Here is a 24,490-nt window from a genome sequence, read left to right as displayed (position 1 = left end):
GGGAAAGGAAAACCCTTTCCATCAACTTCTTACTCTTGTTTCTACTACTCTTGTTCCATCAGCATTTGGCTTTTCTCCTTCTGCTTCCACTTCCTGCTCACTGTGCCTTTTCTGGCTGTATCCCCCATCCACCTATTTTGTTACAGTCGTCTTGTCCACCCACCCACCTAGAATCATAGAATCACAGAGTTGGAAGGGGCCTCTGCATACGTGCCATTCTAACCACATCCTTTTTGAAGTAAGGCCTCCAGAATATTACAAAGTACTCTTGGTGCAGCCTGACCAATGCAGTGTACAGCGGGACTATGACATCTTGCAATTTGGATGTTATGCCTCTGTTGATATACCACAGGATTGCATTAGTCTTCTTTGTTGCCTCATCACACTGACTGTTCATATTTAACTTTCAGTCCACCCTTACGCCAAGATCTTGTTCACACACACTGCTACTCAGAAGTGTATCCCCCATCCAGTATGCATGTTCCTCATTTTTGCTACCCAGATGTAGAACTCGGCACTTATCTTTGTTAAATTGCATCCACCCACTTGCATCTTGTTCACAAACCATACAATCTCCAAGAACTTTTCTGGATTGCACCGAATAGGTCCGAAAACCATAAAAATAATGTATTACTTCCAACATCAATTAAAGTATGGGATCAACAGAAAAAACTCCTACCAACAGGCATATCTCAGATAGCAACATATACATATATACTCACCAAGACTGGTTCCTCCTGGGATGGCCTTAAGTGCTTTTAATAATTGGATCACAGCAGATCTAGGACGTCTTCATAATCTAGTAGAAAATGGCAAGATTCATGATAAAAATTACTTCGACCTTAAATTAGGTCAACAAACGCCATGGCACCAATACCTACACCTCAAAAAAACTAGCTATTTCAGGTATCTTTCAAAGAGAGCTGAAAAACCTAGAAAAGTTAATCCTGGCCTACCCTAACTCAACAAAAGGAATCTTATCAAAACTCTATAAATTAACTCAGATAGAAGATAACAAGAACTGTAAAATGAAACATCAACACAGATGGGAAGAAGATCTTAACTTAAACTTCCAAGACTCTGATTGGTATGACATTTGGGCTTCACCTGTGAATAACTCTGCAGTTTACAATACATGCCTTCAATTCTTTAAGTTGATTTCGAGTTGGTACTTCACTCCGTATCAACTACATAAAATGAAAACGTCCATTCAACCGCTCTGTTGGAAAAAGTGTGGGCTAACTGGTACCTACTTTCACTGCTGGTGGTCCTGCTCTCTAATCCTCCAGTTCTGGGACAAAGTGGTAATGCAAATCAATTTAATCACTCGTAAAACTGCATACCAGAAGCTGTCTTATTAAACTTATGGGACAATTCAATAAGAGGAGATGCTAAAGAATTTATAGTGATACTTCTAGCTACGGCCAGATTGACAATTGCGGCTGCCTGGAAATCCTCCTTACCGCCTACTATCTTAGCCTGGCACAACAAAATCTGGTATTAATTTGTTATGGCCAAGATAATGGACTCCATACACAGAAATCACAACCCAACCACTTCAATAAACATTAAATTTGCACGCATCTGGACCCCAGTACTGGAATATATGGTAACACAAGACAAACTTCCTTCTAAACAGATATACCATAAATGGCTATACATTTGACATAAGTAAGGTTAAATCAACCACAACTCTAGTTAATTAAATCTGTTATTCAACAGGTTTAGCAATCATAGCAAACATATTAAGTATAGTACAGTATGTTCTCATGTATTATCACATAATATGCTCTTTCTGTTCTAAACTACTTTGTTTTACTAAACATTCAACTCTTGTTGTATAATGTTATAATTTATACTATGTTGTAAAGCTGATTATATTCTCAATAAAGCTTAATTAAAAGAGAAAGAAAAAGAAAGGGGGAAAAAGACAGCAAGTCTGGAAAAGTCTAAATGGCACCAACAGTGTTCCACTTACCACTGTCCTCACTTGTCATCTGTTTTACCACAGGTGACACAGAAATTCCAGTGGAACTTCAGTTTTAAATAGGAGCTGATGTATTTAATTTATGGGGAAAGATCTCTGTTATCTAAACTCTGCATCTCTCATAACAGCCATCCCTCTTCCACCAAAATCCAAGGACTGTAGTACATGGCTGCGAGAATACCTCTTGGACATAAAGGAAATAAATGTTTTGTTGGGGGGGGGAGAAATTAATTTCATTTATTTATGACTACTTTTTTTCACCACCTTTCTCCTCAATGAGGATCAAAAGTGATTTACATCATTCTCCTCTCCTCCATTTTATCCTCACAACAACCCTGTGAGGTAGGTTACACTGAGAACATGTTACTGGTCTAAGAGTGGGGATTTGAACCTGGTTCTTCCAGATCCTAGTCTGACACTAACCACTATATCACACTGGCTCAAAGCATGCACTTCCTCCCTCATACTGTAGCCTGGTACACTCCTGAAATCATGCTCCGGGGTTGACTGGAACAGTTTGGGTGACTAAGTGGGAGCCTGTGATGTCCAGAGGGAGTAAATTAAAATTGTTGTCAGATTCCTGGACAAAGTTACTCGAAACAACACTCTCTCTGCAGTAATTTGTTTATTGAAAATTAATCATGTTCCAGGTTAGATCAGTACCATGTCAGAACTGAGGTTCTGGCAGGAGAATCCAAAAATATAGACAGATCAAACTAGTCCCCCCCTTCCATACATCCAATCATACAACTATCCCACCTAGCGTTCGTGCCTACTGCTCCCGCACCTGAGAATATACTGTTTTTTAATCTATAATAGCAAGCTGGCACAGTGTGGCTCAAGGTGGTCCCTAGACAGGGAGGTATCTTGGAAAGAGTTACAATGCCTACGATAGACAGCAGAGCGGCAGTTCACACACTCAGCCATTCACACACACACACACCCCAGCAGGAATTTCCTCTTTACAATTATGACAAACTAAAGACAGACTTTGACAATTGCTTTCCAACCTTTTCCAGTGTAGTGGCCTTCAACTAGCAATACAATCCTAAAAATACTTTGCTGGGAGTAAGCCCCCCTTGAATAGATTTCAGTAGGATTCTGAGTAGACCTGCTTAGGATTGCACCATAAGCCCATGCATTTCGAGTCTGAACATGTTCATCATTTTGCCCTTCACAGCCTTTTCTGTAGAAGGAAGAAAAATGTATTTCAAAGACTGGTAGACACTGCAATTAAATTTATAATATACAACACAAACCCAGGTGTGTATGTGCCATTCTATGCACATAGGAATGGAAGTACAGCTTGGGCATGCTCAGTAACCTACATTTTTCAATAACAGATTATTTCTAAGAGTGTGCCACAATCTACTGAACAAATATATTTACCTGTATGAACTAGATCAGTTTATCTGAACTGGACTTTTGGAATGCTAGCACTGCAAATCATTCTGTGACATCATCAGCAACAAAGGCAAATCTCAGCAACATTGACTCAAAGCCTCTATTAAAAGCTATTCTGAAATGTTCACTGCTTTTCTGGTATGGAAAAGCAGCTTTGCATTGAAAAGCTACTGTGAAATGCAAGGCTATTAATATTTCAAAGCATTCTGGTGACATAATAAATCATGAAAGTGAGCCTTGTGTGTTTTCTGATGTTACTAGAAACTTGAGAAGAATTTATAGCCATGTTCACACTTGAGTATTTTATCATATAAAGTACATTGATCCAAATATAAATAAAAACGATAAAAGCTATAAAAATGCAAAACAAGGCAGCCCTCTCCCTAGTCTATCAAGTTCTTATTTCAGCTTCTCTTGCATACTTCCTCTTTTCTGCTCATCACTCTTCAGCGTATTTTTCCTTGTAAATTTATTGGTTCTCTGCTTCCTTGTTTGTGCTCGTGTCTAATATTTCATCATTTTCATTCCTAATGAGCCACTCAAATGACGTCAAGCTGTATTTGTTCTTAAAAAGACAGAGAGTATTGTGTGGTCTTCTCTGTAACAGTCTCTCATCACATTTACATTCTTCTTTCAGCCGGAGGGAATGGATTTGAACTGGGCAATATTTTAGACATTTTCAGCTCTTGTGAATCTATCTTTTACTTCCCCTATTTAGCAACATAGAGCAGTCTCTGTAAACACAAGTGATCTCTCATGGTTTTCTCTGATCTTTTTCTTTGACCAGGATCATTTAAGTTGCATACTGATAATATCAATATTACATGGCCAGTTCTGTGGAAACTTAAAGCCAAAGGCTGGACCCATGAACAGACAAGACAGATCTTTCCAAAACCTGAAAAAAATGGCGCAGGTTTACAGAAAAAAATGTGAAATCAAGAGAGACGGAGAGAGAGAGAGAGGGAGGAAGGGAGAGAGGGGGAGGGGCAGTTAACCCCTGCTATAAGAAACAAATACCTTCAGGGGCTGTTGCTAGGCAACCACACAGCATTGCCATACTTCAACCCTTGGTTTCTGTCAATCGAAGGTAAGGGGAGGGATAGGGATCTTTCCAGAACTGCTTTAAACTTTGAGTAGGGTTGCCAGCTCTGGTTGGGAAATTTCGGGAGGTTTTGAGGGCAGAGTGTGGGGAGGATAGAGGTTAGGAGTGATAGGGATTTCAGCAGGGTATAGTGTCATTGAGTCCACCTTCCAAAACAGCCATTTTCTCCAGGGGAACTGAGCTCTATAACCTGGAGATCAGTCAGAATTCTGGGAAATATCCAGCCACCATTTGGAGGCTGGCAACCCTAACTTTGATGGAGGAATCATGGGACCAGGCCTGGCAGCAACCACATGAATACCCAGCTGCTCCCTGTTATTCAAAAGTATTCACATTATGAAAGCCAGTGTGATGTAGAGGTTAAAGATTCAACTACGAACTTGGAGGCCTAGGTTTCAATCACTACTTTGTTGTGACCTAGGGAAACTTACACTTTCTCAATCTTACCTCAGAGGGTGTAGAGGTATTGCAGAAGACCATTGTTAATCCAAGGAGATAGTGGTGACCACAAGTTTCTCTTTCTGTGTGTTTAGATGACAGCAGCAGACTGGAAGGTATTAACAGTGCTGGGTTTTTTGTTTTAAGTAATTGCACCTGGTGTTTAAATGAGGGGGATGTTTTCTCTCACCCTTGGAATGAATCCCAGCTGGGCTTAATTGTTTCATTATAAATTAGGAGGGGTCATTTTTCTTCTGGGGGAGAAAGAAGACTGAAGAGAGAAGGGGTAAGAATAAACCTCTGCTCAAACCAGGGTGGTACTAAGCAACTTTTGGACCAGAATTGATTTGCTAATACTTTCAGGGATGTGGATATATTCCTTTTGCCATTCTTTGTTTTATGTTTATCACTGTTAATAAAGCTGTTTTTCCTTCCACCACTGGGTGGTTGTTGCTTTTTTGAAATCCTTAAAAATTGAACTGTTTGCCAAAATGGGCAACACACAGTGTTGTTGTGAGAATAACATGTAGGAGAGGAGAATGATGAAAGCTGCTTTGGGCTCACATTGTGAAGAATATAGCTGCAGATGCCTGTGTGTGTGTTAAGTGCCATCAAGTTGCTTCTGACTTATGGTGACCGTATAAATGAATGATCTCCAACATGTCCTTTTGTTAACAGCTGTGTTCAGGCCTTGCAAACTGAGAGCTGTGACTTCTTTGATTGAGTCAATCCAAAACATGTTGGGTCTTCCTCTTTTCCTGCAGCCTTCAATTTTCCCAAGCATTATCATATTTTCCAGTGATAGCCTTAGTTTAGTCATGTTAACTTCTTGGAAGAGTTCAGACTTGATTTGCCCTAAACCCCACTTCTTTGTCTTTTTTGTGGTCCATGATATCCATAAAACTCTACTCAAGCACCACATTTCAAATGAATCAACCTTTTTTTTTCTCTCAGCTTTCTTCCTTGTCCAACTTTCACACCCATACATAGTAATGGTAACAGTCTTTGTTATAATATTTTTAGCATCACTTTACTCATGTGAGAAATGAGGAGAGAAGGTGGATTGTAGGCTTGCCAATTCCCCCTGGGGGGCAGGGAAAACCCCACCCCAGAGGCTCGTTCCCCACCACTGCTGGATCGGGCCCTGGGGGGAACTCCACCCTGACGTGCACGTCACCAGGAAGTGACACGACCATGCCGGGCACACTGGGGGCGGGGCCACGGTCATCTGAGGGAAAACTCTATGGCTGCCAGGGGAAGGGAAGAAGAGAAAGCTGAAGACAGATAAAGATAGGTTGGCTGGTGGGAAAGAAGGAAACATGAAAAGTGAGACACTATGGGGGTAGTGGAGAAAGGAAAACAAGATGCCTTTTAACATGTCCTTGAGGGTCATCTACTTGTATATATCTAATGTGTGTGTGTGTGTTGGACAGTGTCTGTGATACCCACACACAATAAATCCTTAAAGTGCATATGGCAATCTTGCCCTCTTCCCTTCCTCACACACAGGATTTTTCCTTTGTTTCTTCTTTCTTGCTGAGCACCCCCTATATCTATTATACTCTCCCCCCCCCCCCGGTCTATGGCTGTCCCACCATTTTATGTTATTATATATTTTGATGCTGGCCCAGCATAGCTGAGGTAACTTTGTAATCACACTAAATTGAAGATAATTTGTTGCCAACAAGTAGGTGTTTCTGCTTTTCCATAAAGTCTTTGAAACTTTGAGAAGAGAGGCTTTCTTTTCAGTGTCTGCTTAAACACTCAAGTATAAGTTCCTGAGTTTCACTGAATTTTAAGGGTTTGAAGGCAGGGACATAAAACCAGGTTCCAAAAATCCTTCTCTATACACTGACCAAAGGATCATTCCTCTCTCAAGAGATATCTCCCTTTTCACTGGACAAGGATTACTTTTTTAGACTAGAAGCTCCCCCTTGCTTGGTTGGGGATCTTCTGTAATCCTCCCACTCCTCTTCTAGCCACCTTCCCAGTCCTCAGTCAGTGCTAACCTGATCTTCTTCAACTGTCAGTTCTCAACTGTCATTTCCTAACTGATGCTCTCCACAGAATTCCATTTGAACAGCCTGTCACTTAAAAGTTCTCAAACTCTGTGACGCATTAACCCTTGACAGTCCATTAAAGTGTGACAGACTAATATCTATACGCAACACATTTTTAATTTGCCACAAAATTCTGGCATTTTTATGTGAGAAACAGGCTTAACAGAACCCCACAATTACATTTTCCCCCTGTTCATTCTCAGGGTTATTTCAAACACATCACTCTGCATAGGGCTTCTTTTTACCCTTAAAAAAAAAAAACCTAACTAGACAGCAAACTATGTCTTGCTAATTGGTCATTGGGGTTCTTCATTACATTTTTAGTTAACCACTATACAGGCTATATCAGGAAAGCCTGAGACATTACATCAGGAATACATTTTACCATGTTACAGTTTGTTCTCATGATTAGTTGAATCCTTTGATATGTGGTTAGTGAGTATATTTTGGGATAAAAAAACCTCTCAGATTAGTCATACAAATCAGTAATCTGAGAATATACTGTAAATATTTAATTTGTATTACAACTATTCTGAAACTCAGAATTGGATAACTAGTAACATCAAGTTTGGGGGCAAATTTGCCCTAATAATAATACTATTTTTTTAATGATGAACTGATCCTCCTTGCTCTGAAATTATTTCTCCATTGGCAATTAAAAATTAAGTTGTATTTCAAGTTTTTGTGCCACTTTTGTGCCACATGGAATTGATGCTAAAGCCGGTACTCACTGTATTCATATGCTTGGAAATTGCTTCCCTGAATTAACCTCTTACTTAGTTTCAACAAAACTGTTCTTGCTGCTGAACCTGACTGACACTTTTAAGAAACAACTGTAGATACCACCAAAACTGCTGCTTCCTCTACTCATGATATACAGATGAGGAAAGTGAGCATGATATAAGTTCCCAGGAAATGCATTGCCTTTTTCTGTTTCACCATTGCGATATGCAAGCATCAGTGCAAAAATGCACAACAAATACAAGTAATTTTGAATTTTACTTTTAATGTGTCTGTGTATTCTGTTTGTAAACAATAAGCCAATTACAATTAGGCCATGAACATTCCCCTATCATTATGGGAAACAATCTTAGAGAAGTGCTTTATGTATGAAAAAGTAGTCCAGCTTAGAAATCTCAGGGGGGAAAATGCAGCAGATATTATTGTAGCTCAATTCAATTATTTCATTCTCTGATAAATTATTTGAAAGAAATTTGATCATAATAAATGGAAAACAGGCTGCTCTGGAGTTTACAGAGCTGAGACATCATTTGGAAAGTAAATAGGAGGCATGTGGTATCCAAATCAACATAAAGTTCTGTATATTTGCAATTTAACTTTGCACTTATCAGTCAGGATTGATACACTTCATTGAATTTTTCATCAAATCAAACCCACTTATTAGCAAAACAAACAAACAAAAATATCTTCAAAATTTATTCCTCAAAATATTAAATGGCCTAGCTGCTATTTAGCTGATATATTACACACCTGTTTAAGGCACTATTTAATGAGGTTACCAATACCATTCAGAAGACCAAGCCTCCATTATTTTTATGTGATAAACATAAAAAGAATGGAACTGCTTTTTCCTGCTTTGAGTTTTCTGTGTTATTTCATCAACATAAGACAGCATATTATATTCTTAAAGTTGTACAGAGCTGATATTACAACATCAGATGTTTCTGTGGTGAGCAGGGATCAGGGTTTTCCAGATTGACTCATCCAGCCAATCATGTGATTAAACTTCCACCCAATTTGAACAAGAATAAGAATTTCAGTGGTTAAAACCAAAGCTCAGTTTTAAAAAAAATGAAATTAATTTTTTTGAGAAACCCTAGATCTGCTACTATGTTTTGGCTTGAAAATATTTTTTTCCGAACTTCATTGTATAACAGCAGTAGGTCAAATCAGTAAGGACATATATGTGATAGTTCTGCCTCAGCACCCATCAGGCTATCCTAACTCCCTGCTCAGGTAAAGAGCCCTGAATCAAGTGATAGAGACACATTCCTGCTCTGACACTTCAGAGGGAGTTGCTCTGGTGAGGGAATATACTTGTCCCAGCAGGATTCCCTTGCTGCTCTCCAACCCCCTCTTAAGCGGGGTTTAGAGCTTTCCCCTCTGGTAGACCACCACTACCACCTCCTAGTCCTTGTTCCCCTCTCTGGTTCAGAGCCAGGAGGAGCATCCAAATGGGCGCTGCTTGTGCAACAACTGCAATTGTTTTCTCTAAACTAATACAGGGGGATACATGTTAAGGGAAAAAAGAAACATGGAAATATTGTAAACCTACTTGGAACTAACAAATCCTGAGCATCTGATCCCACTTCCCCATTGAGAGATTCAGATGGGTGTATGCATAAAGAGGATGCTGTCTTTCACATGGTCACACTTCCCTCACAGTCTCTCTCTTTCACACACAAGTGTTTAAGAAGGTTTTGACCTATATGGGCCTTGGGTTCTTTCAGCAATAGCCTGCCAGAACCTATTCAGTTAATAGAGGAGTGCTAGCACAGAGACTCCTGGCTATGAAACTCTACTTATTTCACTACTGAGGATGCTGGATGATATTTTTCCTAGTCTTCATGCTGCCATAAACACCGGTCTGTCTCCAGAAATGTTATCCCCCTTCTGCTCTCATCTATGACAATATTGTGTAGCACAAGGGATTGTTCAAGTGTGGAACTGTAATAATGAACAATAAAAATACGGAATTCCAGGGAATGGCAATTTTCATCATAGGACCTGTTAGCAATATCATCAGGAAACCTGTCATATTGGTCCCACAGCCCATATCTCAGTTATATGGACCAGTATGAGCTGGACTGTATGCAGCAGCTCAATTTCAAAGAATGTGACCAGGCATGGTAGTATTATGCCCAAGCTGTTCACAGTGGAAATTAATGCATGCAGTTCTGTCAACAAGAGTGCAAAAATCTCTATAGCACTGAACCACCAATTTTATTCCTCAAAATCAAAGCCATCTGGTGGAGGTCCTTATCAGTAATAGTATCATGGAATACAGATATTTGAATCAAGTCATATTGATATTGAATTGTCCGCTAATGTTTCCTACTTCACAAGAGTTTGGATCCAATGGAGTATATCCATGGACAGGAAGATATCCCACAAAGCATGACTTTCTCGCCTGCCCCCCCAACCACTGCAGCCCCTAGAGCCCCCCAAAATGCAACATTACAGCAGGAGATATCTGTTCAGGAGAAGCTTGGATCCAAGCAATGGTATATGGAAAGTTCTCTGTGTTCTCTGGAACCTCCAGTATTTTTTTAATGAAGTATGTTCAATGTAGTCCTGTTCCCAGTATCAGCTGGAGGAGATCTGATGGCATCCCATTAGCTGGAAAGGTGAACGCATCCAAAGGAATCCTTGAGATCCCAGATTTTCAGCAGTTTTTTTTTCAGCAGGAAGATGAAGGCTTTTATGTCTGTGTGGCAGCAAACAGTCGGGGAAGTAATGTTGCTAAAGGTCAACTCTTTATATACGGTGAGTAAACTGTATTGTTACGTGCAATATAGTAATGTTGGAATATTCTACAAGTGTCTTACTGAGCATATTTATTCCTCATCATACTTTCATGTTTAGCATATAAAATCTCTTGAAATTCTCCTGATCTAATTGTGTGTATGTGTGTGTGATATATTGAATAGGTCTCATTTCCAAAATTCAACCAAACATGCTAGGAAGTCTTGGATCCTCCAGTAAATCATTGCTGACAGTGATGAATCCCAGAAGGCATGAGCTAGAAATCATTTTACAGCCTACTCCACAGTAGTGACGGCAGTGAAGAGACAATATTTTTCCACCATGATTGCATCAGCACAGCATAGATCTGTGGAAATCTTGCAGGTGGTCAAAGGCCTATTGAGTTTTAGACTACAGGAGGAGGTAGAGTGTTCTGCAGCCCACTGTGACCATTTTGCCAAAACTCTCACATCTGTTCCAAATTGAACTCTACATTCACACTGACAGGATCACATGGTCCCAGGATGTCAACTTATCCGGTTGTGTAGGATACCTTTTTAGCTTGTTCAATCTGAGGTTGAGGACAGGATTCTTGAAAGTTTGAGACCTACCACCGGGCTGCTTAAATCTGCCAGAGTGCGGCTAGCTGAGTGGGTCTTGGGGACAGTAAATGACTCCTTGAGAGAGAGATGCTCACCCCTGCCTTGAAGTTGGCAATGGTGTGTTACTCCTAAAGAAACCTACTCCAGACCAAGTAGAGCAATGTTCCCTCTAAGCTGTGGAGTCTTGTGAGCAAAAATCTTACTTTGTGAATGACTGGCATTAAAGTTGTGAGCGAGCGATTTGGCTGCTGCAGAAATTAGCTTGTTCTGGAGCCATTTTTTTCTGAGCAAAGACAAAAATGTGTGAGTTGGAGACTAAAAAACTGTGAGCTAGCTCACACTAACTCAGCTTAGAGGGAACACTGAAGTAGAGTTGAATAACTAGTGTCCAATCAAATGTACTCTTCTTGATCAAGGTTATTGAATGAGTAGTGGCTGGGCAGCTTCAGGGATTGCTGAAAGAAGTGGATTCTTTGGATCAATTCCAGTCTGGTTTCATGCCCAGTTGTGGGACTGTAACAGCCTTGGCCACCCTGGTAGATGACCTGTACAAGGAGGTAGACAGGAGAATATGATTCTGTTAATTCTCCTGGACCACTTGGTGAACTCTAATACCATTGCCTTTCAGGGTTGGAACTGGGGGGCACCATTTCTTAAGTGTTTCAGTTTTACCTCAAAAGTAAGTTTTAGGCTGTAGTGCTGGGGGATTGCTCAGCCTTTTGGCCTCTGGCCTGCAAGGTCCCGAAAAGGTCTGTCTTCTCTCCCACTTTTTTTTAAACCTATGTGAAGTCACCCACAGAGATCATCTAGAAATTTGGGCTGAATTGCCACTAATATGCAGATAACACCCAACCAGGGGTCATTTCGTAGAAAAAGAGCTAGGGGAACTCATTAGCATAACTCATTAGCATATGCCACACCCCCTGACATCACCGGAAGTGTGTCATAAGGCCACACCTCCTGACATCACCGGAAATGTGTCATAAGGCCACACACCCCGCCCCTAACAGTCCCAGCCACCGGTGCCGGCCTTGCAGCTCCACTGCCGAGCCCCATGAGGGGCCCGGGGGTGGACCTGCAAGGCCGGCGGGAGTGCAAGGAAGCCCCGCGAAGGCCCTCCCTGGCCCCAGGCAGGCAGGGGTGGGGAGAGGCAGGGAGGAAGCAACTTACCCTCCCTCTTCTCCTGCCTCCTCCTGGCTGAATGAGGGCCGGAAGCAAGGCGGCCGGAAGCAGGGGGCGGGGCTTCATCATGTGCCCCGCCCCCCGTACCTCACCCGGGGGGACTGCGTTCCCCCATGTTCCCCCCTGAAATGACCTCTGCACCCAACTCTATTTTGCAATTCCATGTGGATCCCAGGGAGGCCATGGAAACTGCCTGAAGGCAGTTTGGGGATTGTTAAGGGCTACCAAGCTGAAATTTAATCCCAATAATATGAAAGTGCTATTGGGGGAAAGGTTTAACCCAGAAATTGGTCTCATTTCTGGACAGGGTTTCACTACCCTTATAATAAAAAGTGTGTCGCTTGGGAGTGATGCTGGACCTGGGCCTCCTATTGGATAAATAGGTAGCAGAGGTGGCCAGGGATGCCTTTCACCAGGTTCAGTTGGTGAGGCAGCTATGGCCATTCCTGGCAAGAAATATGTTGCCACTGCAGTGCTTGCCCTAGTAACATCCACATTAGATTATTGCAATGTGCTCTACATGGAGGCTGCCCTAGAAGACTGTTTGGAAGCTACAGTTGGCACAGAATACTGTGGCCAGATTGTCAACAAGAGTGGGCTATTGGGACCATATCATTCCAGCCTTGTTCCATCTATACTGGTTCCAAATTTGCTTCCATACCCATGAAGGTGCTGGTACTGACTTTTTAAGGCCTATATGCCTTGGGGCCAGCATAACTGAAGGACCATTTACTTTCATATGAACGGACCCAAGCCCTCTGGACATCATTCAGGTGCTCATACCATCTGAGGCTAGACAGCTGGCAAGTTGAGAAAGGGCCTTTTCAGTCATAACACTGAAACATTGTCTGTTTATTATTGTCTTCTGCCAGCAGGTTAAGACTTTTTTGTTTTGCTTGATGTTTCTTTGTTAACTTTTATTTGCCTTCTTCACAGTTTTCCTATGTGTTTGTATGTTTCATTGTGTGTGTGTAAAAAGTGGGTACCTACTATACTCATGAGGGGTCTTTCCCACTCTTAGCCTTCTTCTCCACCACCCATTGTTATCCCCTGCAGGTCACAGTCACCCCCACCATCACCGCCACCAGACCTTCTGTGGCTTTCTTATACCCCACCACCACCACCACCACCACCACCACTGCAGGGCCTGGAATGGCTCCCAGCCATCCCCTACCATCACTGCTGCCAGTGGCAACACCTGTGCAGCTCCTGGACTCTCATGCTAGGCCTGCTGAGGCCTCCTTTACACACACACACACACACACACACACACACACACACACACACACTGCCATTGTTGCTCCCAGTGGCAAACCTGGCAGTGCTTCTGGCCTCTGACACCAGGTCTGCTGAGGCTTCCTACCTTCCATCACCACAACTGCTGCCTGGCCCAGCATGACTCCCAGCAACTGCTGAGGGCCTGGCACATGATGAGGAGAAGGTAGGTGTTGTGAGGGGGGATTAACCCCCCCCGATGCATTTTTATATGTTTACAGTTTTTCTGCAAACCTGGGGAGTCCTCAAAGTTTGCAGAAATACCTATTTTCAGTCAGTGAGGGCCCAATCCACAGGTTTAAGTATCTGCAGATGAGTACACATTTGACTGTTAGAATATAAGATGTATGTATGTATGTAAGTACACCACTTTAATGTTTGAAATGTTTCAATGTTTTAATGCTTGCTGTCTTGGATACCCTGAGTTGGGTGGAAAGGCAGTGCAGAAATGTTTTCAATAAATAAATACACTTATAAGGATAGCAAGAATTCTTCACCTCTCTTCTCCTGCCACCGCCAGTATGCTCCACAGGGGTGTGGCCAATAAAACTGCTTTATTTGCATAAAATATTAAGAGAAGGCAAGAAAAATTGTTTATCCCAGGAGGAGGGGGGGAATCAGGTTTATGTTTTAGCTTAATCAGACAACTTGATCTGTTCCTTGCTGTAGTATGTGTGGTTCACCAAGTTATCTCAACACATATGAGAGACAGAGGCAAGCACCCATTCACCATCTTCTGTAAATATGGGGGGGGGCAGCTGCAGTAAGGAGAAAGACTTGGCAGGAGTTACACTGTCTCCCTCATCCACAAAGGTCTTCTGTTGCTCAAATGAAAATTACATTTATGGAACAGGCAGGGAGATTGATTCCTGCTGAGTCCCTGCTCAGTGCAGCTCACCAAACCTCATGAAGCTCTGTTCAATATCATTCCCCATCCCTTAGCAGTGTCATCTTAGAACAGACGAGTAAAAGAAGCTATTTGGGGCAATGGAAGCCAATGAAAAGTAGCTTCCATTGAGTGGTTGCATGGATATAAATTTGAGTGCAATTTGAAAGATATATAAACTCTTCAGCTGAAGATGTTTAAAATAGGTTGGTTCATATACAGTTATGTTTTTAGTTTCTTACCTCCCCACATCCATACTGTGAGGCAAGCTGAAATAAAATTCTCATGATAACTTCTTGTTTGTTTGCTGATATAGCCCTACCCGAATGGACAACAAGCATTCAGAATGCCTATTTGTCTCTCTATGACACGTTAATTTGGGGATGTATGGCAACTGGGAAACCAATGCCTTCATATAGTTGGCTTAAAAATGGCCAGCCCCTCACACCTCAGGTAAGACCATCAACATTTCCAAATAAACTATGTTTGATGCTGAAGCAAACTTTTGTGAATCCTCTCTCTCTCTCTCTCTCTCTCGCGTGTGCGTATGTTGGTGTTCTCTCTCTCTCTCTCTCTCTCTCTCTCTCTCTCTCTCTCTCTCTCTCTCTGACCGATTTCACAAAAGAGCTGCGCCGTGGTCGCGCCTCCCTTTGCCCCATTTCTATTGGTCAATATCCCACTTGAAGCCGCACGGCTGCATTTTGACCCGCGGCTTCGCCCAATTTTCCCTGTGGTTTTGTGATCCTTGAAAAACAGGATCACGAAACCGTGGGGAAAATCGGGCGAAGCCGTGGGTCAAAATGCGGCCGTGTGGCTTCAAGTGGGAAATTGACCAATAGAAGCAGGGCAAAGGGAGGCATAACTGCGGCACAGCTCTTGTGTGAAATCAGTCTCTCTCTCTCTCTTCAGTACGAATATACATATTGCTATGAAGTTCAGCATTCATGTCCATGGAAAGTTACCCATAAAGTTTTAAATGAGAGAACTTTCCAAAAGTATGGACCCAGCAGCACTGCAGGCTGGTTCTGGAGCACCTGAGGATTTGATGTGCTCTGGCCAGGTTCTAAGAGTAAACATTAGAGTACTGATCTAGATCCATGGTGGAGTTGTACTCAACCCATTTGTCACTTCACTTCCTTTGCACTACCTCAGCCTGGGCCTTCTGTCACTGCTATTCCTGCAGAGTGGGAGCAGGTCCTGGGGGATATGAGCCCGGCTTCCTGCCCTGCCCTGCAGAGGCCTGGTGGCTACTTCAGGGGCCAGTGGTGCTGTCTCCCACACAGGCTGTGGCAGAGTGGCCTCTGTTACTGCTAGAATATTATCAGCAGATGCCTCTGCCATGCTGGTCTCTCCCTGGTCCCTCTGGGCCTACTTAGCCGCTGGTCTTGGTTCCTTGGTCTTTTCCCCTGAAGACTCCAGGTCTGAGTCACTGGGCTGGTCAGAGAGGGTCATAATACTTTGTTATTATGACAGGTGATCAAATGACAGGTTCTCCTGAATTTCTCAACAGTTTTCAATATTATCTCTTATAGTATCCTTTTGGCCTACTTGTCTGGGATGAGCAATGGATCCTCTGGTTGGTATTGGCTAAAGCCCTTCCAGGAACATAGATTACAGAAGGTGATTTGTGCAGTTTTTATCCAACCCCTTGGTCATTGGCCACAATATTTCTTCTTATCCTCATGTTATTGAACATTAAAGATCTGGGAAATATGATCTTTGGATTTGGAGTGAATGCATTACTCTCCTTTCCATCTGATTCTAGGTACACTGTGAAAATGCTGAACTAGTATCTGGAAGTATGTAATGACCAGATGAGGATGAACAAATTTAATCTGTCCAGGATGGAAGTACTGTAGATCATTAATAAAGAAAACATGAGAACAGGTGAACAACCTGTTCTAGATGACGGTGTATTAGAACTGCCAACTCCAGATTGGGAAATTCATGGAAATTTGGGGGCAGGTCCTGGGGTTGGTGGACTATGGGAACAGGTGGGAACTCAGCAAGGATCTGATGCCATAGAGACTGCTGTCTGGGGGAAACATGCAATTTTCTCCATGGGAACTGATATTTCTGGTCCAGACTCTAGAGGCCAGTTGAGATTCCAGCAGAGCTTCAGATCCAAACCTAAGGCTGGCAAACCTAGGCTGTATTCCATCTGAAAGGCACACAAAGTATTCTTGGACTTTTCGTTATTCCTGGATAGATAATAGAGGTGGCCGGAGTGTTTGTATGTTTATTTTTTAACCAACTCATACTGATTCATATTGATGAGTTGTAGATATTCCGGAACAAAGCTGATCTGATCACTGTTGCACTAGTATTGCTGAAATCCAAACTGCACCACTGTAGAGCTATCTTCAATGATGTTTCAAAACTTGGTAAACATGTAGCAGACAGGCTATTAATAGGCTATTAAAAGCAGCAGACTGCAATTAATTGGGGTTGACCACAATAAACCTATCTCACCCAATTTGTATCCAGACCCAGGTCAAGATGTTGTTTTTGATCATTAAAGCTTTTAATAACTCAAATAATCTGCCTCCACATTTAGCAGCAGAACTGCTTTGGTTCTGAGGTGCTTGAGGGCGTGTGCGGTGGGATTCTCCTCTTAAAGAAGGGCTTGGAGGGGGACCCTAAGCAGGGCATTCTGTGCTGCCACTCCTAAACAGTAGGACACCCTTCCCCAAGAGATGTAGTTGTGATATCTGATACTGTCATTACAGCATTGTAGCAACTTCTTCTTATGCCTAGCATTTTTAATAGTATGTTCTGTCATTAGGGTTTTTTTGTTTATTTGTTTTAATGTGCATTTTCACATTTTTGAAGACAGTTTATTTTCTTTTGTATGCACCTTAAATAATCAGGATTTTCAAGGGAGGGTGCTGTCATTATCTGTGGCATCATTGGCAGCATCACAGAATATACACCCCTTTTTATATTTTGTTCATGCTTATATTGGTATATCAATATCATGGCTTACATTTTTTTAAAATGTGCTAAAATATCAATATTCCATTGCAAAGATAGGTTAAGCAGGTTCTCTGAATTCCTGGCTTTCATTTTTTTTAAATAAGTCTCTATGCCCTTCTCATGGAGATATAAGGAAAAAGTCATATCTCCGCAAAGGAAAAGGCCAGAGACTACTTTTTTTTAATAAGAAAGGTGGGAATTCAGAGAACCTGCTAAACCTATCATTACAGTAGTATATCAGTATAGTAGTGTCTTAAAAGAAATGAAAAAAATGAAACCAGTTGTCTTCAGTGCGGGGGGGGGGAGGGAGTTGTTTGATGATGAAGACAGTTTGATCATCAAGAAGTGGTCTGGAGGTGGGTCGGAGTGAGTGGGACCAAGAAAACTAATAGAAGTATTACACACAAGGAAAAAGGCAAATCAAAATTGGCTTTCAGAAAAAGACTGGGCTAAAAGTGGTCTCTAAGGAACTAGTGTATGTTTTGTGATGCTATCGATAATGCCACGGATGATGACAGCACCCTCCCTTGAAAATCCTGAATATTTAAGGCACATACAGAAGAAAATAAACTAACTTCACAAATGTGAAAATGCAGAGGGAGGGCACTTATGTAGGTGAACTGTGCCCAAACTGATTCCAATGCTGTATTTTATATTTTATCTGTAAGGCACCTTGAATGTTCTATGAACAGAGAAACAACTTAAAAATGTTCTAAATAAAAATAAATTATGTACCATACTTTGAAATAACATATATCCATTGAGGGGCGGGGGCGGAAATCCCCTCTTAACAGAGAGATTCTTTGCATGCATCTATCCTGCCTAGCATTACTGTGTTAAGGTATATTCAGGGTATGGTTGGAAGACCTATAATGAAGCTAATGAGATTTTGGTTGGATAAGTACTGGAATGACATGGAATGACATGTACATCACACTGAATTCCATGACAGGGTATAGATGAAATACTCTTCTTATGAGCAATAAAATGCCTACCCTGTTGTAGCCATATATATATATCTTTTATGACTTTTTTTCTTTCTGTAAAACCATTTTTGTTGTCAAACCATTCCTGGGCATTCACTTGGATGCCTGCCCACTGTTTGTGCTTGTGACTGTTTATTCATCTAGTTGCTATGTAACTCAAAACAAAATCAGTTGAGAAAGACCAAAAAGTTGAGCTTCTGCATGAAATGAAATCCTTGTATTGAAGTGCTTTAAATTCATAGGCTATTTTGTGAGAAAGAAAGAGACAGTGAGAATATGTGTGTATGTGTGTGTATGCAATTCAGTCTGAGAACAGCAAACAGCCTGCAGGTAGAACTAAGTATGCAGAAGATATTTGTAGCCAGCTTCTTGGGGGGAAAGGCGGATAAGTAATGGAATGTTGTTAATTAGATTGCTATGTACCAGCCAGACAACCTCTAGCTGTGTTTTCATCATTTTTTTTTAGCTTAATAAGGTTAGAATGGGTCAGTACTTGAAAATCCTCTGAAGGAAACCCAAAGGAACGGGATCTCATTTATTCAAAAGGTGGCACCCTTCCTTCTGCTACAATGTTCAGGAAGTCATTGGATCCTTGATATAACTGGCTTCATCTTAAGCTAGTAGTTCTATATACCAGATCTTTTCTTAGACATTTAGGATGAGAGCCACACATACATCACACTGATTGCAGAAGAGATCTTATTTGTGTGGTCCACTCCATGCATGTTAATGGAGATGAACAGAATGACGAACAGATGTGCAAATCTATTTTTCATTTTCCATGGATGAGTTTACCCTTGCTAGCGGGTGAGCACATCCAAATTCCCACATTTAGAACTAATCACTTGATTGTCAGCAACAATTTTAACAGATAAAACTATCACACGTACTCTATTTTCCTGAGCGGTGAGAAGTTCTAGATGCAACACTGCCAGGTTTAGCTTCCTTTGGATGAGAGCACTGGAGACCTGTGCCATTTTTGTAGTATTTGCTTTATTAGAAATTCAAAATTGCAACATGGGGGTCGGAGGCACTACTATAGGCAACAGGCCCACTACTAAACATCAGATTCCCAGAGAGAAAGAGAGAGAAAGCATAACTTCCAGCCCAATCACAGCTCCATGCTTTTTTTTTTCTGCCTTCTCCAAACTCTCCTCTTCTCAGCTGGGAGGGGTCACATTCTGCAAGTATCATACAAGGAAAGAAAAACATTAAGAAAACTTCTACAGTCATTACAGCACATGATTATTGCCAAAAGCCCTGGATGTCATTGAAATTCACCTTAGGCAAAACCTATTCAAAAGAAGCGATCTTATGACAACACTATTCATTCCTCCTTTAACGTATAGAGAAGTACTAAACATACGATCTGTAGGATTCATGAGACATTGAATATACTCACCCCTTAAAATATTCTGCACATCACATTGTAACTATTTTTGAGCCAGAGATAACTTGCTTTCGGTGTCAGTCTTGTACCCTTCATCAACTCCACATTAAAATAAACAGAATAGCAAGGAATTTATTTGTATAGAAATTTTGTATACCGCCTCCTTAGTACCAGCTGTAGGCAGCTCCTGACAAAACTATGTAAGAATACCACAAAGTACATACAGCAAGAAGACCAAGCCCGACCAATACAATATGAAAACAAGGCAAGACAATGAAACCAGATTAATGAAATCTGCCAAAGCCCTAAAATAAAGAGAGCAGTCTAAAATGGTATTGATAAAAACATTCCTCAGTCTTGGAGGGGACCATAGAACAGCTTTAAAAAGATGGCTCCCCTTAGCTAAAATTCTGGGTAAACAGAAATATTTGGGCCTAGCACCTAAAAAAAAGTAAGGTAGGCACCAGACAATGTGTCAAGCAAGGGTCATTTCCTGGCAAAACACACTGGAGCAGCGCTCCGGCAGTAAGGAGCCCAGCAAGCCATGCCCCCAGCAGCAAGGTAAGTTGGTGGGGCCTCCACATGCCTTTCCCTGCCCGCCCGCCAATGCAGACGGGCAGGGAAAGGCCTTCAGAGGCCCCCCGTGCATCTTTCCATGCTCACCCACTGACGCGGACAGGCAAAGCCCCCCATGCGCCTTTAGAGGCCCCCCGTGCACCTTTCCCCACTCACCCGCCGATGCGGACGGCCAGGGAAAGGCCTTCAGAGGCCACCGCACATCTTTCCCTGCTCACCCGCCATCGTGGATGGGCAGGGAAAGGCCTTCAGAGGCCCTGTGTGTCTTTCCCTGCTCGCCCGCCATCACGGACGGGCAGGGAAAGGCCTTCAGAAGCCCCCATGTGCACCTTTTCCCGCTCGCCCACCAATGCGGACGGGCAGGGAAAGGCCTTCAGACACCCTCCACGTGCGCCTTTCCCCACTCGCCCACCAATGCAGATGGGCAGGGAAAGGCCTTCAGAGGCCCCCACACATCTTACCTCACTTGCCCGCCAATGTGGTCGGGCAGGGAAAGATCTTCAGAGTTCCCCCCTTGCCTTTTTCCACTCTTCTGACATCTGCTTTGGCTGGACTTCAGTGGCTCTGAGATGGCTGCTGCCAGCTCTACAGGTTAGTACATTGCCAAAAGGACTGAATGACATTATTTTCTTTGTATTTTAAATTGATTGAATGTTGGAAACAAAAGAACCTTTGTGTGTGGAGAAAAAAGAACAGTGCTCACATAGCTTTAAGTTATGTGACTTAACTCAGTAGCTTTGGGGGGGGTGTTCTAGTGGCATTTCCTCAATATTATGCAGAACTTTGAGGTAAACCTGCACCACCAGCAATGCTTCTCAGAAATGTATAAAGTCTTGAGTCCAGTTTTACATGTCATGCTACTCTGCTTGGGCACATGTGTAGCTCTCTTCCCATCAAGGTGCTGTTCAGCAGCTGCTGTTCTTTGTGCAGTATAGTGGTTAGAATGTCAGACTAGGATCTGAAGGAGACCCAGGTTCAAATCCCTGCTCTGCTATGGAAGCTTGGGCTAGTTGCATGCTCATGGTCTTTTTTACCTGCACCAAAATTCAATTCAAGTAAAAAAAGTTGATGAGGGAGTGGTTGGGGGATGCTGTCTTTCTAAGGAGCCACATTTTGAAGGTCAGTTGGCTCCTAGTCCCTCAGAGCACAATAGAGAACTCTTATGTTGCAATTTATTTTGGACGGCCAGGTTGGGAATTTTTTGTGGAGCAAAGGGAGGATAAGGACGATCACCTTTCTGTCATCTCAAAATATTGTTTATTTCTACTTAATCATATTTGTGTCCTGCCTGTGCTCCTAGGAAAACATGCATGGGAATAGTCATCTAGTCTTGTATCAACCTTGTGAGAATAGCATCCCAGTGAGCTTCATAGCTTTCCTGGGATTTGAATGATGGCTACATATTCATACCTAATGCTGTTGCTCCAAAATGTAGTATAGTCTTCTCTTTGGGAACCTAATATTATCAATTGCAGATGCTTTGAAATAAGATTTTTTTAAAAAAACAGGTTTCTTTGCTAATGCCCCTCTTTGACATCTGAAGAAGTGTGTATGCAGGACTTCTGGTCTAAGCGTTTCACTGCTCAGACATGTCCCATCTCACTCTGATGGAGACGCACCGAGACCAGGCTGACGGGAGGGGTCCGAGTTCGTCCCGGACCTCCCCGGTTTCTTTGTAGGAAACCCCCAGCCTGGGGAGCTGAGGAGAGCCTCTTCCAAGGCAACGGCCAAGGAATTGAGGCTCACCTTCATTTCCAAAAGGTACCATCACCACAGAGCCAGCATGGCGCTCAGAGACGACTGCTGGAGCAAGCGACCACAATCAAACTTCTAAAAATGTTTCCAAAAGATCTCCAAGGCTCCAAATTGTGAGTTAAGCAAAGCTCAGGTGAAAAAAGCGAACTGAAACTTGGTAGTAATTGGAAGCACCTAAGTTTGAAGCACTGGGGAGAGGAATTCAAACATACACACCCTTTTTTTTCTTTGAGCAAACTTTATTAACAGTTTTAAATTGGAAATAAAAGACTATGAGCTAAAATAAGCAGTTAAACGAATGCAAAACTACTAAAGTATACAAAGTGGGACTAAATCGTATAACTTTTGCCTTGTTTTGGAAAACTTACTTCTTGTTGATATTATGGCTGGGAGAGGACGGAGAGTGCCGGATAAAAAACTGGTGACCGGAAATAACATACCAACGACTCCTTCCCAGAACCAGGAAGTAACTACAGATTTCTCCGCACTGCTAGCAAATGCACTGTGCCCCCTAATGGAGCAGATGACTAATCTCAACACTAAGCTTGATAATGTACCAAAACAGCTGAATCAAATGGATAAAAGAACCTCAGCAACTGAGAAAATGTTGAAAAAGATGGAAAAACAGACTGAGTATTAATAAAAGAGTGGATGAAGCAGAGAAGGAAAGATCCACTGATAAAATGCAAATAACACAGCTTCAGCTGGATAGATCCATGTATGTTCTATGTTTCATGGGATCCCTGAAGAGAAAAATGAGCACTTAAAACCAGTTTGGTGTAGTGGTTAAGTGCGCGGACTCTAATCTGGGAGAACCGGGTTTGATTCCCCACTCCTCCACTTGCACCTGCTGATGTGACCTTGGGTCACTCACAAGCTCTGGCACAGCTGTCCTTGAAAAAGAGCAGTTTGTGTCAGAGCTCTCTTAGCCCCACCCACCTCACAGGGTGTCTGTTGTGGGGAGGGGAAGGGAAGGGAGTTTGTAAGCCGCTCTGAGACTCCAAGTGAAGGGCGGGGTATAAATCCAATCTCTTCTCTTCTTCTTCTAAAAGAACTCTTGGCAGCTGCCTTGGCCCCATTAATGGATTACAAACAAGAAGATTTAATAAAAGAGATGTATGTGGCCTATTGGACTTATCCGGATTTTATAAAGAAAAATAAATTACCTGGGGAAATCTATCTGAAATTCACAAAACGATCTACCAGAGAACTGGTGTTAAAGTCAACAATGGGAAACCCCTTAAAAATCAAGAATGGAGAAGTAAATATTTTGAAAGACATCCCTTTTGAAGTTAGAAAACAGAGGAAACATTACAGGATGCTCACTCTCACTCTGCAAAAAAAGGGAATACCATATAGATGGTTATTCCCGGAAGGGCTGAGCTTCAATTTCCAGGAAAAAAATATAAAATTGACTGTTCCAAAAGCAGAAAAAATTATGGACCAAGTGTTTAACACAAAAAGGAAGCAGAAGGAAAAGAACATAAAACCGGATGGGGAGGAAGAAGAAGAAGAAGATGAATCCTACTCACAGGATTCAACAAGTCAAACTTCCACATCAGAATCATCTGAATCGGGGAAAGGAGTGGCTGCTCCGAAACTTAAAAAAAACAAAGAAATGCGGGAAGAAAATACTCTAGAACTAAGGCAATAGTATTAAAGGCAGAAATTGTGTTAAGCTACTAAATATGTATTAATAATTGAATCAAATCTTAACATAACATGTTATATTAGGCTAAAAGCAGTATTTCTATAACTTCTCAGATCATGACATGTATTAGTCTTTACCCATTCCTCAAATCCAGTAGATGGAATAGATTAGAACTGTAGTACTCCTTCCCCTATCCAGTAGATTTATGTATTAGATTTCCTATACCCATCACCCATAATTGTAGTGTGTAGAAAATGCAAAAAAAAAATAATTCCCCTGCGGGGGGCCAAAGGAGAAGAAGAAGAAGTGTGTATGCACATGAAAGCTTATACCTAGAATAAACTTTGTTGGTCTTAAAAGTGCCACTGGACTCGAACTTTGATCTGCTGCTTTCAGACCAATGCAGCTCCCCCCCCCCCCAATCCCTCTTTGGTATTGTGTGCTTAGATGAATGTTGTTTTCAAAAGCTGATCTTAGCTGCATGTTATCAAATATTTTGCTTTTTAATAGTAAATAACACTCTCAGTCTGGAGCAAGTGATGCACTGTATTCTTGGTGCTGGGGGGGGGCAACAGTGGAAGGCCTCACTGCTGGACCTTCTGATGGCACCTGGTATTTTTGGCCACTATGTGACACAGTGTTGGACTGGATGGGCCTTTGGCCTGATTCAACATTGGCTTCACTTATGTTCTTATCTGTTTTCTCACTCCTGTTCCTACTGGGGAGGAGGCAGG

General features: G+C 42.0%; 1 protein-coding gene across 1 annotated transcript in view; it reads left to right on the top strand.

Annotated features, from left to right (window-relative positions):
- The window catches only part of CNTN6 (contactin 6), a 189,688-nt gene that overhangs the window by 94,831 nt on the left and 70,367 nt on the right, over nucleotides 1–24,490 (top strand). Inside the window, exons 5-6 of the mRNA XM_015405452.1 lie at nucleotides 10,305–10,498; nucleotides 14,739–14,875. Of these exons, the coding sequence (XP_015260938.1) occupies nucleotides 10,305–10,498; nucleotides 14,739–14,875 (331 nt within the window). The remainder of the gene's footprint in view (nucleotides 1–10,304; nucleotides 10,499–14,738; nucleotides 14,876–24,490) is intronic.

The sequence above is a fragment of the Gekko japonicus genome, unplaced genomic scaffold, assembly GCF_001447785.1.
Source record: "Gekko japonicus isolate JY-2015 unplaced genomic scaffold, Gekko_japonicus_V1.1 scaffold1778, whole genome shotgun sequence".
In the NCBI taxonomy this organism is placed as follows: Eukaryota; Metazoa; Chordata; class Lepidosauria; order Squamata; family Gekkonidae; genus Gekko; species Gekko japonicus.
The sequence above is the reverse complement of the archived record's forward strand: the minus strand, read 5'-3'. Positions and strand labels throughout refer to the sequence as shown.